The 17,694-nt window shown below is 45.8% G+C and overlaps 1 protein-coding gene and 1 pseudogene across 26 annotated transcripts in view; both read right to left on the bottom strand.

The window, feature by feature from the left end:
• The window catches only part of MICAL3 (microtubule associated monooxygenase, calponin and LIM domain containing 3), a 294,200-nt gene that overhangs the window by 168,402 nt on the left and 108,104 nt on the right, over positions 1 to 17,694 (bottom strand). For 24 of the 25 annotated variants that reach the window (XR_013960066.1, XM_080658695.1, XM_080658702.1 and 21 more), the window contains exons 2-3: positions 4,288 to 4,627; positions 1,315 to 1,522 (exon numbers count right to left, since the gene is read on the bottom strand). Coding sequence is in view for 24 of the 25 variants with exons in the window: in XM_080658695.1 (XP_080514821.1) it covers positions 1,315 to 1,522; positions 4,288 to 4,551 (472 nt within the window). In the remaining variant the exon portion in view is untranslated. Of the gene's footprint in view, positions 1 to 1,314; positions 1,523 to 4,287; positions 4,628 to 4,927; positions 5,033 to 17,694 lie in introns of all 25 variants that reach the window. The other variant, XM_080658692.1, reaches the window with a different exon arrangement.
• LOC308244143 (tubulin beta-3 chain-like) lies at positions 10,723 to 13,648 on the bottom strand (annotated as a pseudogene). Its single transcript has 2 exons — positions 12,947 to 13,648; positions 10,723 to 11,259 (listed from the first exon to the last, which is right to left on the bottom strand). The product of its transcript is annotated as a tubulin beta-3 chain-like (transcript).

Here is a 17,694-nt window from a genome sequence, read left to right as displayed (position 1 = left end):
TTGCAAGGTGAGAAGGGGAACTTCAATGCAAGCTTAGTAGTCTCTTACCATTCCTCTGCCCACTACTGGTCTATAGTTGCAGAAACTAAGGTTCAAAATGAATGAAAATCTTGCTCATTATCCTAGTGAGATTCATTTATTTAAACAGTCAACTGCCATGATATTTTGAATTTAATTAAAAAAGGTCCCCTGCTTGCATCTAAGACGCTTATGGCGTACAAATGGTTAATATTCAGCAAGTACCTGCCAGATGCCAGACACACGAGATAAAAATCTAGTCCCTGATGTAGGACACAGCTCCAAGACATATCCTGCCACACATAAGGTAGACAAATCCACTGAATGAATGACCACTGGTCCTCTCTTAAAACCAGTCCTACCTGTAGCCTGTGGCTTATGTGCTAGGAGTGCATGCAAATCCTCCTCTAGATCATTTGATTATTTTCCCCAGGTTTTACAACCTGACTCCTTCTGAGTCACACATGCAGCGACTCATTAAATCCCATGTTAGCACACATTTTATATTTGCAAACAACTGGGTTCCAAGATGCTTTAAACATTACAGCCCAAAAGGTGGGCAGAGTGCTTCTTCTGCCTAGGGAATGTGGCAGCTGTGGCCAGTGTTTGGTAAACTGGCACAGCCACTTCAAACAGCAAAAGGTTTAATAGTTGACTGTATTTACAGGACACATCTGAAGGAGCTCAGAACAAAAGTTCCTTGATAAGGCTTCTCTGGAATAATGATCACACTTCAACCTCATAATGTAGACACTGTTTTCATGAACACATACAGTCATGAAAACAAAATCGCCATCTGCATTAACTTGTATTTACTTCAAAGCTTGAATATGACAAGAGTATAGCAAAAACTCCCTAGGCTGTAAACCTCATGAGAATCATCTAACCAAAGAACTCGCATTATCAACTTGCCATTCACCAAACTAGGAGTCTGTTTCTTCTACAACCGTGGTTTCCCCAGACCTGTGTCCCCACAGCATTTGTTCTTATACTAGTACAGCATCTTTCATATCACATTCCAAAGAATGGCATGCTTTGTTCTGCTTCTACTGGACTAAGAATCACCAGAGTCTGGTCAAGGCCCACACTGGTCATCTTATTTCCTAGCCTGGCCCCAATGTCTATCCCACCATTGTAATTGCTAAATAAGAGTCCAAGACCTAACTTAGAAATCCCTAAGCTAAATTCCTTGTAGTTAAATCATTCTAGGTTACAGAACCACACATGGAAGGTATTTTGACTCGAAGCAGAGTGTGTTTCTATACAACAGATACTAAAAGAACTGGTTTTACTTACTGATATGGTCAATGGCTCCAGCACAGAACTTGCCATAGAATTTCTTGGCACCCAAACCTCGCAGATCATGTATGGTGAATGGCCAGAGATGCAAGACATTGTTGCGGGAGAAGGCATCTCGTTTCTCAATAACAACTACCTTAGCTCCCAGTAAGGATAAGTCGATGGCTGTGCGGAGACCACAGGGGCCAGCTCCAATGATGAGACACTGAAAAACACAGCTGTTTTCAGGGCAAAGGCAGCATCTCTTGAGAAAGCTCACATTTCTAGAAAAGTTTCATGATCTCATAACCATCATTCCCTAAAGCCCAAAAATAGGGCTATTCTCTCCACTTCAAACCAATGTGGGTCACAGCAGAACATTTGCAATGGTTTGAAGAAAAGCTGGTGGTGGCTATGAATAAAGAAGACATAATTGTCAGTGCTGGATACAAACTTAGCACATGTTCACCCTGTAGATCTGGAACATATTTAAATGGGTCATAGTTTCAACAAACAATTGAAAATCACATCTCATTTTCCATCAAAAGGAGAGGATCTTTTGTTTTTTGCTTTTAAATATATTTTTACTAGAAGCCCCGGTGCACGAATTCATGCACCAGTTGGGTCCCTAGGCCTGGCCTGTGGGATGGGGCCAAAACTGGCTCTCTGACATCCCCCAAGGGGTCCCAGATTGTGAGAGGGTGCAGGCTAGGCCAAAGGACCCCACCAGTGCACAATCGGGACTGGGGAGAGACGTGAGAGGTTGGCCAGGAGGGGAGGGACTGCATGAGGGCTCCAGGGCGTGTCTGGCCCATCTCGCTCAGTCCCAATCAGCCAGACCCCAGCAGCAAGCTAACCTACCAGTTGGAGCGTCTGCCCCCTGTTGGACAGTGCACGTCATAGCAAGCGGTTGAGCAGCCTTAGCATATCATTAGTATATTACTCTTTGATTGGTTGAATGGCTGACCAGTCAACTGGACACTTAGCATATTAGGCTTTTATTATATAGAATTGATTTCAGAGAGGAAGGGAGAGGTAGAGAGAGATAGAAACATCAATGATGAGAGAGAATCATTGATCAGCTGCCTCCTGCATGCCCCCCACTGGGGATCAAGCCTGCAACCCGGGCATGTGCCCTGACCAGGAATCAAACCATGACCTCCTGGTTCGTAGGTTGATGCTCAATCACTGACCCACACTGGCTGGGCGGGAGAGGATCTTTTGGAAGGTTTCTAAGTCAAGCAGATTTCTGTCCAAGAAGACACAGATTATTAAATACATAGTCCTGGCAACCTTAGAGTCCTGGAATGGGTCTTTCACTCAAATGATTCCCAGGCGGTAACATCGCAAGAGCCAAACTTTTATGTGCTGAAAAAAGTTCTTATTTTTTTTTTTTTAGTATTTATTTATTGATTTCAGAGAGGAAAGAAGAGGGAGAGAGAGACAGAAACATCCATGATGAGAGAGAATCATGGATCGGCTGCCTCCTGCAAGTCCCCCACTGGGGATCGAGCCCACAACCTGGGCATGTGCCCTTGACCAGAATTGAACCTGGGACCTTTCAGTTTGCAGGCCGACGCTCTATCCACTGAGCAAATCCAGCTAGGACTGGAAAAAGTTCTTAAACCATATCTTTAGACTGAAAGTCCAGGAAAATGATCTTGAAAATCCATATTTTACAGAAGTACTCAGGGTGAGACTGGACACTTAACTAATTTGTATTGTATGTGCAGAAGAAAAAAAACAGAACATGCAATATTTTGGCTTTGAATTCCTTTTATCCTTAATAAAACTCCAGAACTCACTCTTAAAGTCATGACTTTGAATTTCTTGAATTTTGCTGATAAATAGCTAACTAAATGGCCTGGCCAGCGTGGCTCAGTGGTTGAAAATAGACCTATGGACCAGGAGGTAATGGTTCTATTCCCGGTCAGGGCACATGCCAAGGTTGCAGGCTTGATCCCCAGTGTGGGTGTACAGGAAGCAGCCAATCAATAATTCTCTTTCATCACTGATGTTTGTATCTCTCTCCTTTTCCCTTCCTCTCTGAAATCAATAAAAAACTACGTAAAAAAATTAACCATATGCAAATCCACTGGGGATGGGTCTCTAAGTACCTACACTAGGCAAATTAAAGCTCATGAAAGAGCATTAATGACATAATCATGAAGTCATTTGCAACTTTGTTTATGTGTTAGCTTTCTCCCAGATGATGTGTTCTTATATAAGCAGGAAATGCATTGTTCTTTCTCTACTTCCTCACACCTACCCTTCCTTGCACAGCTGACTGAATAGCTCAGGTCTTTGCTGAGGTCTACCTTTTTCATGAAAACACTGTTTCTGAATTTTGTGAAGAAGCCAAAGGAAATAATTTGGTTCACAAGTACCTTGCTTAAGAAAACATACTTCTGAAATATGGATAAAAAGAGGTCTGAAGCTTGTGGCAAATTCCCAAGTTGGCAGATACTATCTATACTTTACCAGTTACTTAGTATAGAACAATGACTTTGTAAAGTTGATATGCCAAGCACCATGAAGCCGTGTTTGTACAGGATGCTAACAGGGCCTGGCTACTTCTTTGCTAAATGACCTGCATCCACGATCCCCAGTGGGGGAGGGCAGGGTTTGTGTGTGTGCAGGAGGCAGCTGATCAATGTGAGATTCAAAACAAAGCCTCAGCAAAAGAAAGAAGTTGCTACACCATTGAAGTTATTCTGAAATAGTTGAAACCCTGAGTGTTCAATATATGAATACATGAAATAAGAATAAAGTTTGGCACATGGAACAGTCAAATGAACATAAATAATGGCTCCATAAACCTTCACAAGCTATAAGGTTTGACTTCCTATACTAGATCATGGCTGACTTGGCCTATTTTTCACCCAGTCAGCTTGATCCTTTTTTCAAGGCCTACCCTTACTCAAAATCTTTTCTTTACTGGTTAAATCCTTAGGTCAATGACGCCAAGGCCTCAGAACAGCCAAAGCTTACCTTGGTGTTAGTACATGCTTTTCCCTTTTTGTAGTCTTTGTGGCTGCCCCGTTTGTCCAGCTTTGCCCAGAGGGCTTTGGCTTTCCAGTAGTTGAGCTTAGACTTGAGCTTGTAATAAAAGGAGCGATAATCCTTAGGCTTCAGTTCCAGGTGGTCACAGAGCTCTTGGAAGGCCTTAAGAGTCCCCTTGCAGGTGGTAGCTTGCACAAACTGGTCAAAGAGGGTGTGTGCTTGATTCATTGTCTCATTCTTACTCTCCTCCATGCTTCCCCACCCTCAGCATACCAGACAAAGAGGGCAGTGGGATGGCGGTTGGTCCACTTGACACTGTCAGATTAATCTAACAAAAATGAAGAAAAAAGAATGGTAAGCAAATCAAAATTTTATCTACAAATATTTTCTAGGAGACATAACTCTTTTTCAATGGAATTCCTAAGCATTCTAGTCATTCATTCAACAAATGTATATTGCATACCTTCTATACTCCAGGCACTGAGGTATTGGGGAAGGAAAGATTAGTACAACAAAGGATTTGCAGTTCAGTGGTGAGACATATTCATAAACAGAATGTTAAATGTACTATGTTAAGTGTCATTTGTGAGAGAGGCACAAGGGATTTGGGAACATTAAGGCAGAGTACCTAAGTCATAGGAAGAGAGTCCTCATTGAAGATGAACCTGTGAGAAGTGACAGCTGAGTCTTTCAGGGTAAATAAGTGTTAGCAGGCATGGAAGAAGTGTAGGACCTGGAAAAAGAAGTGAAACAGGAAGGCTTGTGAGTGACTCTTAAGGTAAAAGAGTCAAAAATGATCCGCAGGTTTCCTGGCCACTGAGTGAAAGACATCAGGCCAGGGGATTAAAAACAGAAGAACTCATTTGTAAGGATGGGGTGGTGAGTTACCTTTTAGACCTGATATGTTTGTGCTGCCTTTGTGGAAATGCTCACTAGGCAGGTATGAATCTGCAGCTTGGGGAGTAGTTAGGGACCCAGCCCTAGATTTAGGCATCATTAGCATACAGGTGGTAGTTGAACCAATGATAGCTGAACACAAGGGCAGTCTGTGGTAAGAGAAGAGCCATGGGCTTTAAATAAGACCTGGGACTCATAAACTTGTAAGGAACTGGCAGAGATAGATGAGCTTTCTAGAACAAGATTATGAGGCACAGGAAAAGAGGTCTGAAGAGAACCAAAGGGTAGTGTCATAGCAGTTGAAAAAGCACAAAGTTCAGAAGTATCAAAGTCAGCAGGTATTTAAAGACCGAAAAAGTCCTGCCACTGCATATAGTATATGGCAGGTTGGGAAGATCTTATACCCATTTCACTTTCCCACAGATATATTTGACAATAATAATGATGATGTCTATATGTTCCACTTATCAGAAACATCTATCCATACACCCACCATCCTGTGTTTGCTGGGAAGAAGCTTTAAGATGAGAGATGGTACATTAGGTCCTACTTTATCCACTCACTCCCTTGGGTCTTTTTCATAATTTTTGTACTATGTTTTATTTATCATCACTCTTTAGAAGTATAATTGGGGGGGAAGGAGGCAAAGGGCCAAAGACCAAAACTAATCCATAGGAAGAACAGAAAGGGAGGGCAAGGCAGTAAGACGCTCTTCTAATTCTGAAGTTTTCTAAGTTTAGTGCCAAGAATACCTTCATGGTCACAGTATGCATTTCTGGTGCTGTAGTCATGATGGTCCACCACAGGAGCATCACCAATTTTTTTTTAAATATATTTTATTGATATTTTACAGAGAGGAAGGGAGAGGGATAGAGAGCTAGAAACATCGATGAGAGAGAAACATTGATCAGCTGCCTCCTGCACACCTCCCACTGGGGATGTGCCCGCAACCAAGGTACATGCCCTTGACCGGAATCGAACCCGGGACCCTTCAGTCCGCAGGCCGACGCTCTATCCACTGAGCCAAACCGGTTTCGGCAGCATCACCAATTTACCACTAGTGTGACAAACAGGACTACACTGGAACTTTGCTTTAAAGAGGATTTACTGTTGGAGATGGGGGCAGGTGGAAGAAGTGAGTTGTTGATCCACTGTGTACAGGTGTAGAAGTAACCCACTGTTAATGAACCAACCCAATGATAGTGGGAGCCACCAAACTGTATGTGCTAATGAAATCCATTCTCAGAAGACAGGCACCAAGTTCCAGACTGAGAACAGAGATCCATGTTCTCTCCTGAAGCTCTTACAATGAGTAGGCCTCTGAGAAACAGAATCCCCTTTTGTGAGGTAGAAGTAACATACTGCCTCGCTCCAAACCTCACCATATCATAAGGTTAACCAAATCAACTGAAAATGTATCTTAAGTTTCATGAGTGAAAGTTAATAACTCAATACAAGGTACAGCCATTTCCCTTTGTTTTCTATGTCAACAGATGCATTCTCTTCATGTACTGTGGAGGCTAAGTCAAAGACGGTAATTCTTTACCCAAAATACACTGACTTGGCTTCTCCTCCCAAATATATCACTTACTCAACAACCCCTCCTAGCTTTGGATATAAAAACTACACTACTAAGAAACTTCCAATATCTATCTGCCCAAGAATCCAGTAAGGAGTGGAATTAACTGGAATTCATCTCCAGTTTCCCCTAAATAAAAGTTTATTCTAGGTAGCCTTAACAGAAAGAGAAATATTTTAAATTTTCTATAAAGAGCCCATTCTTTTTCTTTCAAAAGATGGCTGTAGAGGCAGAAAAAAAACAAGTGTTTATCCAAAGGCAGAAGGGTGACAGGTCATAACTAAGGACTAGAAACAAAGGTCCTAGAGTGTTTGTTCTGCCAAGGGACCTCTCTGTGGATATTTCTGTAGCTTTATTTGCTGTTCTGGCAAACAGACAGCACTCTGCAAGCCACTTTGCATACCCTACCTGTGTTCATCATCAACTTTAACTCCACCAGTCACAATGTTTGGAAAGCTTTCATACACCTGGTCTAATCTCTCTGCCTTTTGTCAAGAAAGAAAATGATTTTTTGTTGTTGTTATTGTTGTTCCTAAGCAGCAGCCACCTTCCACTCCTTCCCAGAATTGGAGCACTCAGTATTATAATTTTATTGCTAAAACCAACACATTAAAGATCCTGTAATATGTGTTTCCAAAAGCCCTTCCCCCTGTCATAAGGCCCACTTTATGCTCAGACTTCCCTAAAAGAGTCTCATGCTTTTGTTTTCAGAGAAGCATTCTCCTATGTAGGCTAACACCTTTTGGTTGGCTATCGCCCACTCTGAAATAAATATTCACTTCCAAAGAGTTGCTAACCACCACAGAGAATCCAAATCAAATGCCAGCACAGATGAACCTCCACTAATAACTGGCCCCTAACCCTTCTGTTGATATAACATACTTTGAAATTTACAGGTTTCGGCCAAAGCTCCCAGACAGCTGAGCAAGGGCCTGCTTCCAAGTGGCAGGCAAGTATTAAGTGCCCAGCTGAAGGGATTTAGACCTGCGGGTCACTAATAACAACAGATAAATAGAAGTAAGTTGGTTCCTGGAACAATGTGACAGGCACCCAAGGTAAGACTACACTACAGTTATTCCCTCGGGCTGCCTCACTTTTCCTACTTTGCAAGCCAAATGACAGCAGTGGGAAGACACTCAGGGTGGAACAGTTGTTCTGTAGATCTACAGACTCGGATGTCTCATTTATCAAAGGGACTCATCTGGCATTCTGATTCACTCTTAGAGCAGCTGGGGAAAATTGCAGAAGGGCCATTCCTGTTATCTCCCTCATTTCTGAAAGTCAGATCTTGATCATGTCCTTCATGAACCACCCCTGTATATGCTATATCCCAAATATCCTGGTAAAAATCAACATTCATAATCACAGGAACCTACAGACCAGGAAACCTAGCTGGAAGGTACCAGAAATCCTGGGGACTGAAAAGCCAACATGTGGAAGGAAGAGATAAGAGAAGTGAGGAGCCTGAGTAGGCAAGAGGAAGAGGAGATGAATGCCAGGTTTGCAGGGCATTGGTGCAATTTCTACCAGTTGACAACATTCTGCATGCTGCTCTGTCCCGTGGCAGATGACTGCTGACTCAGAAGTCGTGCACATCCTTTGGCAGTGGAGGAAAGTGCTGGAGAGGCTGTCTATAAAGTACATGCAGGAGCAGTGTTTGTTTCTATTTACAACAGAAGCAAAAAGTCGGTTGTCACTGACTCATGGCTGGTTATGAGAACACTCAATCTCTAGCTCTTAGAATAGATGGGTGGTTATTTGAGGGACAGGGGAGAATTATATTTAAAAATAGAAAAAGAAAAGAGAAACAAAACAACAAAGTAAGAATTATACTTTAAGAGTATAAAATCAGAGTCGAGTTCAGTCAATTTTCTCCCTAGCCACTGCACCATTAAACCAGGCAATGTGCAAAATTTTTGAATCTTATTTTAAATATTAAACACTTCTTTCCCAGCTCATTCAGTCAGAAGTCTGACTTGTCTAAATAGATCTTAGAAGTAGGCATTTAGGAAGCATATTTTGGGATGTCACTGGGAGGCAATCCTCCTATCTAATAAAGAGGGAATATGCTAATTGACTGTCACACCATCACAATATGGTGGCACCCACAGCCAATAAGGAGGGAATATGCTAATTGACTGCCACACCCTCAAAGATGGCGGTACCCACAGCCACAAGATGGTACCCCTCAGCCCTCCAGCTGCCCAGGGCCAGCCCGAGGGATGACCAAATGACTGAACAAGCAGGCTGCGTGGGGCAACCAGGCCGCGTGGGGCAACCAGGCCGGCGGGGGGGCCGTGAGGGGCAACCAGGCTGGCAGGGTGGGCTGTTGGGGGCGACCAGGCCAGCAGGGGGGCAGTTGGGGGTGACCAGGTCAGCAGGGGGGGCAGTTGGGGGCGACCAGGCCAGCAGGGAGGGGGCAGCTGGGGCAACCTGGCCAGCAAGGGGGGGGGGCAGTTAGGGGCGACCAGGCAAGCAGACAGGTGAGCGATTAGGAGCCAGCGGTCCAGGATTGTGAAAGGGATGTCCGACTGCCAGTCTAGACCGGCAGTTGGACATCCCTCGAGGGGTCCCAGATTGGAGAGGGTGCAGGCTGGGCTGAGGGGACCCCCCCCCCGTGCACAAATTTCATGCACCAGGCCTCTAGTTTAGATGATAAGTGCCTTCAGATTATAGAGTTTCCTTCATGTTATGTCTCTGAAACAAGGGCTGTCCAGGCCACTGTCATCTGTGGATGGGGATACTGAGGCCCTCTGCTCAGCGAAGCAATGGGCTAGCTCAGCCGTGGGCAAACTACGGCCCGCGGGCCGGATCCGGCCTGTTCAGCTGTTTTATCCGGCCCGCGGAGCCGAAAGAGCGGAGGGTTCTCTTGCTCTCCCCTCCGCTCCTTTACTTTGAATTTATACTAGTTCACACAAACACTCCATCCATGCTTTTGTTCCGGCCCTCCGGTCCAGTTTAAGAACCCATTGTGGCCCTCGAGTCAAAAAGTTTGCCCACCCCTGGGCTAGCTGAAGCTGAATTAGATCATCTAGGAATAAAACTGCTTGTCGCCTTCCCAGCTCCTGTACCAATAGCTTCTCATCTCTCTCATAGCCCTTAAGTAAGGTTCACTAGGTACCTAGGAAGAAAGCTCAAAATACAATAAGGAAAGCAGTCTTCCTCGTATATTCTTAATCCTCTAGTTTCTGAGGTATTCCACCCTCAGCTCTTTTCTGATTTTCCATTCCATTTAACACCAAACTAACACTCAGTAGGATGTCCAGGTAATGGGAAAACAGCCCACCCTCACCTGCATGTCCCCTCTATTCCATTGAGCTGCTCTTTAGTCACCAGACCTCCTCAGCACCTGCATTTCTACAAGGACAGAGCTGCCTGGGGGACCAAGTCTCTGGAGCTAGAACCTGACATATAGTGGAAATGTACTGTTACTGTGGAGTTGATGAGGGGAACAGAACCCCATCTCAGGTTTCTATATGGGAACCCAGCAGCCCCATACTGGACCAATCCTGAGGTGATCCATTAGCTTTGGTCTGTGTGGCTAGGGGAGTGGAGGAGAATGGGAGATATGTAACAGAGGAGATTCCTAATATGCTACCAAAAAGTTGTATTTGGCAATGTTATGGTCAGCCTGGGGAGGGACTGATATTCTTTCTTTTTAAATCTGACAGCAATAAAATTTTTAAGTTTCCCCCCCACAACCCCCCAAATATGAACACAAACCAGTAAAAAAACAAAACAAAATTTCAGGCCCAGAGCTGACAAAGCAAAGACAAATGAGTGACACAAAAATGGAAATGACCTATGGTGGGAAGACAGAACTGAGTGCCATAAATACTGAGGAACTCTAGAAGTCCTAGGGTGACTTGATAGGAGCTGGTAGCACAAGGCTGGGGTGGCATCAGCGGCTACATGGCTCTAGGCCTTGGCCTGGCCCTCCAGGTGCTTCACTTGGGGTCCTGGGTCTTAGACTCCTCCTCATGATCTTCATATATCTCGCCTTTCTTCTGGGACATGGTGTCCTGATACTGCTGGTACTCGGACACCAGGTCATTCTTGTTGTTCTCGGCCTCAGTGCACTCCATTTCATCCATGCCCTCACCCGTGTACCAGTGCAGGAAGGCCTTGCGCCAAAACATGTCTGTGAACTGTTCTGAGATGCATTTGAATAGCTCCTAGATGGCTATGCTATTGCTGATGAAGGTGGAGGACATCTTGAGCCCATGGGGCAGGATGTCATACATAGCCATCTTCACATTGTTGGGGATCCACTCCATGAAGTAGCAGCTGTTCTTGCTCTGGATAGCCAGCATCTGCTTGTCCACATCCTTTAGGGACATGTGATGCGATCATGGAAGATGGTGGACACGGTCAGGTAGTAGCTGTGGCAGAGGTTGCAGGCAGCAGGCAGCCATCATATTCTTGGCATTGAGCATCTGCTGGTTGAGCTTGGGCACTGTCTGGGCCCGGTCCTGCTGGATGCACTAGATGGTGAGCTAGGCAAAGCTGGGCAGGAAGAAATGTAGATAGGGCCTGGCTGGCATAACTTGTGGTTGACCATTGACCTATGAACTAGGAGGTCATGGTTCAATTCCTGGTCAGGGCACATGCCCGGGTTTCAAGCTCAATCACCAGTAGGGGGCGTGCAGGAGGCAGCCGATCAATGATTCTCTCTCATCATTTATGTTCCTATCTCTCTCTCCCTTCCTCTCTGAAATATCCAATACAATAAAGAGGGAATATGCAAATTGACCGTCACTCCACCACAAAGATGGCGGCACCCACAGAGGAGGTGGGGGTTTCCATAACACAAGATGGCTGCACCTACAGTGGAGGCCGAGTTCCCGTAACGGGTCTTAACGAGCAATCAGCAGGGACCTGAGGCTGTGCCCCCTCCGCCCCCGCCCCCATGGGGCTTGACAGGGGATCTCAGGCCACACCCCCCACCTGGCAGGGTTTGACAGGGGACCTCAGGCCGTGCCCTCTGCCCTGGCACCAGGCTGGGGACCGCAGGCCGTGCCACCCTGCCCGGCGGGACTTGACGGGGGACCTCAGGCTGCACCACCCGCCCCGGCACTGGGCCAGGGGACCTGAGGCCGCGCCCCCTGTCCGGCGGGGCTTGATGGGGGACCTCAAGGTGTGCCCCCCACCCCGGTGCTAGGCCAGGGGACCTCAGGCTGCTCCCCCCGCCCTGGCGCCAGGCCAGGGGACCTCAGGCCGCGTCCCCCACCCCGGCACCAGGCCGGGGGACCTCAGGCCACGACCCCACCCGGCGGGGCTTGATGAGGGACCTCAGGCCACGCCTGCTGCCCTGGCACTGGGCCAGCGGACCTGAGGCTGCACCCCCTACCCCGGCGCTAGGCTGGGGGACCTGAGGCTGCGCCCCCCACCTGGCGGGGCTTGACAGGGGACCTCAGGCCATGCCCCCTGCCTAGCAGGGCTTGAGGGGGGACCTCAAGGTGCGCCCCCCCCACCCCAGTGCTTGGCCGGGGGACCTCAGTCTGCTCCCCTCGCCCCGGGCCGGGGCACCTCAGGCTGCGCCCCCTGCCCAGTGGGGCTTGATGGGGGACCTCAGGTCACGCCCCCTGCCCCGTGGGGCTTGACAGGGGATCTCAGGCTGCATCTCCCACCCAGTGGGGCTTGACGGGGGACCTCAAGGTGCGCCCACCCTGACCCGGTCCAAGCTGGGGGACCTCAGGCCACGCCCCCCCACCCCAGCACTGGGCCAGGGGACCTGAGGCTGTGCCCCCTGCCTGACGTGGCTTGACAAGGGTGGGACCGGCCGGGTCTGGATCTAGCCCAATGCGGGGGGCTGGCTGGGTCTGGGTCTTGCATGATTTTGAGGCGCATGTGGGTGGGCGGGGACTTGATTCTGGATCCCGTGGTGCGCCCCAGACTCTGACAGAAGGAAGATTTTCATATACATTTTATTAATTTTCTTTCATCTCTGACACTTCTATTATAGAGAAAGGGCAAATAGCAATATTAAAATATTTCCTCTAATTAATGCCCTTTTAATGTGCAGGAATTTCATGCACCGGGCCACTAGTGTGTGTGTATATATATACACACACACACACACACACACACACACATATACATATATATATATATATTAAAAAAAGTAAGTGCAGGTGGTGGAAGGGCACCATGTTCATGGCCAGCTTGCACAGGTGCACATTCAGGAAAGTCGAGGGAGCTGGTGATTCTGCTCATGAGGTCCCTGCAGGTGGGCACAGCCAGCTTGAGGGTGCTGAAGCAGATGTCATAGAGGGCCTTGTTGATGTAGGAGATCGTATAGGTGTTCTTCACCAGCTGATGGATGGACAGCATGGCATTGTAGGGCCTCACTACTGTGTCTGATACTTTAGGCAAGGGCATAATGCTGAAGGTGTTCAGGATGTGGTCAGGTACTCCTTGTGCACCTTGCTGTTGAGAAGTGTGCCAATCTAGACCCCATGCCCTCATCCAGTGGGGTCATCTGGAAGCCCTGCAGGCATTCACAATTCTCACACCCATTCTGCACCATGTCCAAGACAGTCTACCAGCTCAGTACCCTTCATGGAGTAACACTTGGCCCTGCTATTGCTGGGGCCCACTCTGACCAAAAATGAAGTTGTCAGGCCTGAAGAGTTGCCCGAGAGCCCCAGATGAGACACTGTCCATGGTTCCAGGCTCTAAGTCCATCAGGCTGGCCCGAGGTACATACTTGTGAGAGGAGGCCTTATTGTAGTAGACACTGATGCACTCTAGCTGCAGGTCTAGTCCCCCACATAGTTGCCACTGGGGTCTATACTCTGCTCATTGCTGATGACCTCCCAGAACTTGGCCCTGGATCTTGTTGCCACACTGCCTGACCTGGATGTGCATAATCTCCCTCAAGCTCTGTGCTGTGGTGGGCAGCTGTGGGAAGCAAGGCAGGGGTGTGTCTGATATTTGAATAAGAGCAACTAGCAAGAACATAGCACTTTTGTTATGAATTCTCATACAACCTTACTCTTGGCTGTGGAATGGCCCTCTATAGAGGGCTCTGAGATGAGCCTGGACCAGATTGGCCCTGAGTTGTCTTCCAAGTTTCCAATTCTGAAAGACACTGGTATAACCCTCTGTTACATCTTCTCTAACTTTTTATTTTACTCTCTTTGCTAACAACTTATTTCTTTTCTTTTTGTCTTTGTTTTTTTTTTTCTTTTATAACAACCTATTTCTTCACAACAGAGAAATAAATTGAATCAGAAATGAAGTGATCTCTGCTTTGTGATTGTCACCAAGTCAGAACCAAACACCCAGTAAACATAATGGCTGATGCTGATGCCCCAGATAACACGGAGAAACAAGAAGTCAAAAAGAGCATTGCAAAGCCAAGTATATAAATAGTTTCCTCATCTATGAAATAAATCACAAGAATTAAGGTCATGGATATAAACTGTTTAGCAGTGCCAGGCACATAGCAAGAGCCAGTAAGTGGGAGTATTATTATTACTATCTAGTAGTTTATCGTCCCAGCAACAAAAGGTCTAAATAAATGGCCACTTATATAACAGAATGAGAGAGCTCAGATAGTTGTTTCCTGAAAGAAAGAAAAATGTTTCAAAACTTTCTTTGTTCCATCATCACACTTTACTATTCCATCTGTCCCATTCCATCTGTTCTGGAAGGTGTGGCATTGGGTGGGAGGGGCTCAAGAAATAAGATCTACGTTAATAAGTTCCTGCCAAACTTAGATGTTAAAACAAGAAAGATAGAAGGACTTTCATCAATAACAGCAAAAATAACTAAGATACCGACAAGTTACGAGCTGTCAGATCCATACCTCATCTCATTGAATCTTCACCATAGCCCCATGAGGTAGAATCTATGGGGAGACTGCAGCTTAAAGAAGCTGAAATGTCTCACAGTAAGAAATCAGTGCCGCCATGTTTTGCTACCACCTGAGAACACAGAGGGAGAAATAAAAGCACATCGGGATGCATGCTCCAGCCCCTTGCTGCCCAAGAGCCAGAATCTGTAATCAGTAGACAGACCACAGACAGACCTTGTCTGCTAGGAAGATAATTGCCCAGTTATCAATGGATATATAGTTTCAAGTAAATTTAGGAAAGACACACCATACAGGATTATTTTTTCTTCTCATGATTTATCCCTACATCTGCTCCTTTGAAATGGAGCCTTTTCATAAATAAAAGTAAGGGTGGTCTTGTTTCACAGTAATTCTTCCTACTGGCTGCTGAAAGGCAACTGAAACCCATTTCATCTGTCTTCCCTCCTATGACAATGAACAGACAACTATCCACAGTATAACTGATCGCAACCCCCCTTTCTTCCTCAGCCACACTGCCACTTCATTGGTCCCCTTCTGCATCAATCCTTTCCCTACAAACCGAACTATCACCATCAACATAAATGGCTTTCCATCCCCTCTGATTAGCTTACTCTACTCCCTGAAAGAACTGTCTGTGCTCGGGGTCATGACTTTCTCTTCTCTCACTATCTTGGAACTTACAACAATTAGGCTTCATCCCCACCACTCCACAGAGTATCCTCAAGGATACTCTCAAGGACAAAGGACATGCATGACTTGCACATTGTCAAATACAATGGACAATTTACAACCCTAGTTTCCTCAACCCATCTACACACAGCACAAGTCACAGCTCATCACACCTCTTCTTGGCCTCTAGGATATCACACTCTTGCCTTGCTAGCCACATCCTGTGTCTGTTGCTGGTCCCTTACATAACTCCAACCTCTGCATGTTGAAATGGCCATGGGTCATTTGAGTCTCTTTTTAGTCTACATCCACTCACTAAACATCAGTGACTTTCAAACTTTTAAAATCGTACGTACAGTTCTCTTATACACATATGTATAAGTGGAATTTTAAACAACTTTCACAAAATAAATTTACCTTTACTACTGAGATATTCTCATATTCTCTATTTCACTTTTTAAAATTGCTGGTCCCCACTGTATTGATTTCATGACCCATTAATGAGACATAACCCACTTAGAAAAAAACTCTGCTTTATGAATTCTTCCAGTCCCATGTCTTCAAGTACCATTTTATACTAGAGATAGTCAATAGCACTCAAATATTTGTTTTCTCTTTTCTGAATCAATTGCTTACTTGGAATTTGTCAGGCATACACAAAAGCTTAACACATAAAACCAAGTTCTTGATTCCACTCCTACCTCCCACCTACTTCTTTTTTAGTATTATACATCTCGGCAAGGGCACCACCATCCACCTAGTTGCTCAATCCAAATACCTTGGAATTACCCTAATTTCTGTCACATCCCATAATCAATTTTTCAGAAACTTCTGTCTGTTCTATCTTCAAAATATAGCCCACGTCCAACCACTTTTCACCATCTCTTCCTTTACCATCCTCATCAAAGTCACCATCTTCACTCATCACCATCATTAGATTACTGCAAGAGCCTCTCTCTTTCTCTCTGCTTCCACTGTCAAATCCCTCCACACCAACCCTGAATATTTTCCACACAACAGCCTGAGCAGTCACTTAAATGTTAGTCAAATCAGTTCATGCCTCTGCTCAAATGCTCCAATGGCTTCCCATTTCAGAGTTAAATACAACAATCTTACTATGGTCTATATGCCTCCGAGTGACCTGCCCAATCTTACTATGGTCTATATGCCTCCGAGTGACCTGCCCCTCTCCCATTTCTTGTTCATGTCTTACCGCCTTCTCTTATGCTCCAGCCAGACTGGCCTCCTTCCTGACCATCAAGCAGCCCCAGCAGGCTGCCCATCTTGGGTCTTTGCCCTTCCTAGTCTCTCTGCTTGATGCTCTCCACCCAGATGGTCACGTCTTTTTTTTTCTCTCTCACTGTATTCAGGTCTTTGCTCAAATACCACCTTGTTAGAGAAAACTTTCCTGATCACTTATATGAAAGAGCACAAGCCTTTCCCTCACCTTGCATTATTTTTCCTCTAGCATTTGTTACCCTTGACACAGTATATATGATTTGTTTGCTTATTGTCTATTTACTCCAATAGAACATAAGCCCATTTAGAAAAGAGCTTTCTGAGATGTGCCCCTAACTGCTGACACACATCGTACAGTAAAACTCCAAAGTCCTCTTCTTACTAATGTGTTACCTCTAAAACACGTCTCCCTTTGTTTTTAAGATCTACAGGGACCTTTTTTTAAAAATAAAAAATCTTCACTAAATTTCATCTTGTTTGATTCAGCCAGAGCCATAGCTACGGCTCTCCATCCTATATAATAAAAGCCTAATATGCTAAGTGTCTGGTCGTCCATTCAACCAATCAAAGTGTAATATGCTAATGATATGCTAAGGCCACTCAATGGCTCGCTATGATGTGCACTAACCACCAGGGGGCAGACAGCTGACCAGTTGACCAGCCACTATGACGTGCACTGACCACCAGGGGGCAGACACTCTGACCGGTAGGTGAGCTTGCTGCTGGGGTCCGGCTGATCGGGACTGAGCGAGATGAGCCAGACACACCCTGGAGCCCTCCCGCGATCCCTCCCCTGCTGGCCAACCTCCTGCGTCCCTCCCGGCCCCGATTGTGCACCAGTGGGGTCCCTTGGCCTGGCCTGCGCCATCTCGCAATCCGGGACCCCTTGGGGGATGTCGGAGAGCCAGTTACGGCCCGATCCCACAGGCCAGGCCTAGGGACCCAACTGGTGCACAAATTCATGCACTGGGCCTCTAGTGTTAGGATAAAAGCAAACATTTCACAATGACCTAGAAGGCCCTATCACAGTGTTCTACAAAATTTTGATGTCAGAGCTTCTTTATACTCTTAAAAATATTGAGGGACCAAAGATCTATCAATATTTACAATATTTGAAGTTAAAACTGAAAAAAGTAAATATTTATTAATTCCTTTAAAAATAACAATTCATTAATAGTAACATATTTTA

Source organism: Plecotus auritus, assembly GCF_963455305.1.
Source record: "Plecotus auritus genome assembly, chromosome: 3".
Lineage (NCBI taxonomy): Eukaryota > Metazoa > Chordata > Mammalia > Chiroptera > Vespertilionidae > Plecotus > Plecotus auritus.
Note: the sequence above shows the minus strand (reverse complement) of the source record. Positions and strands in the feature narration are given on the sequence as shown.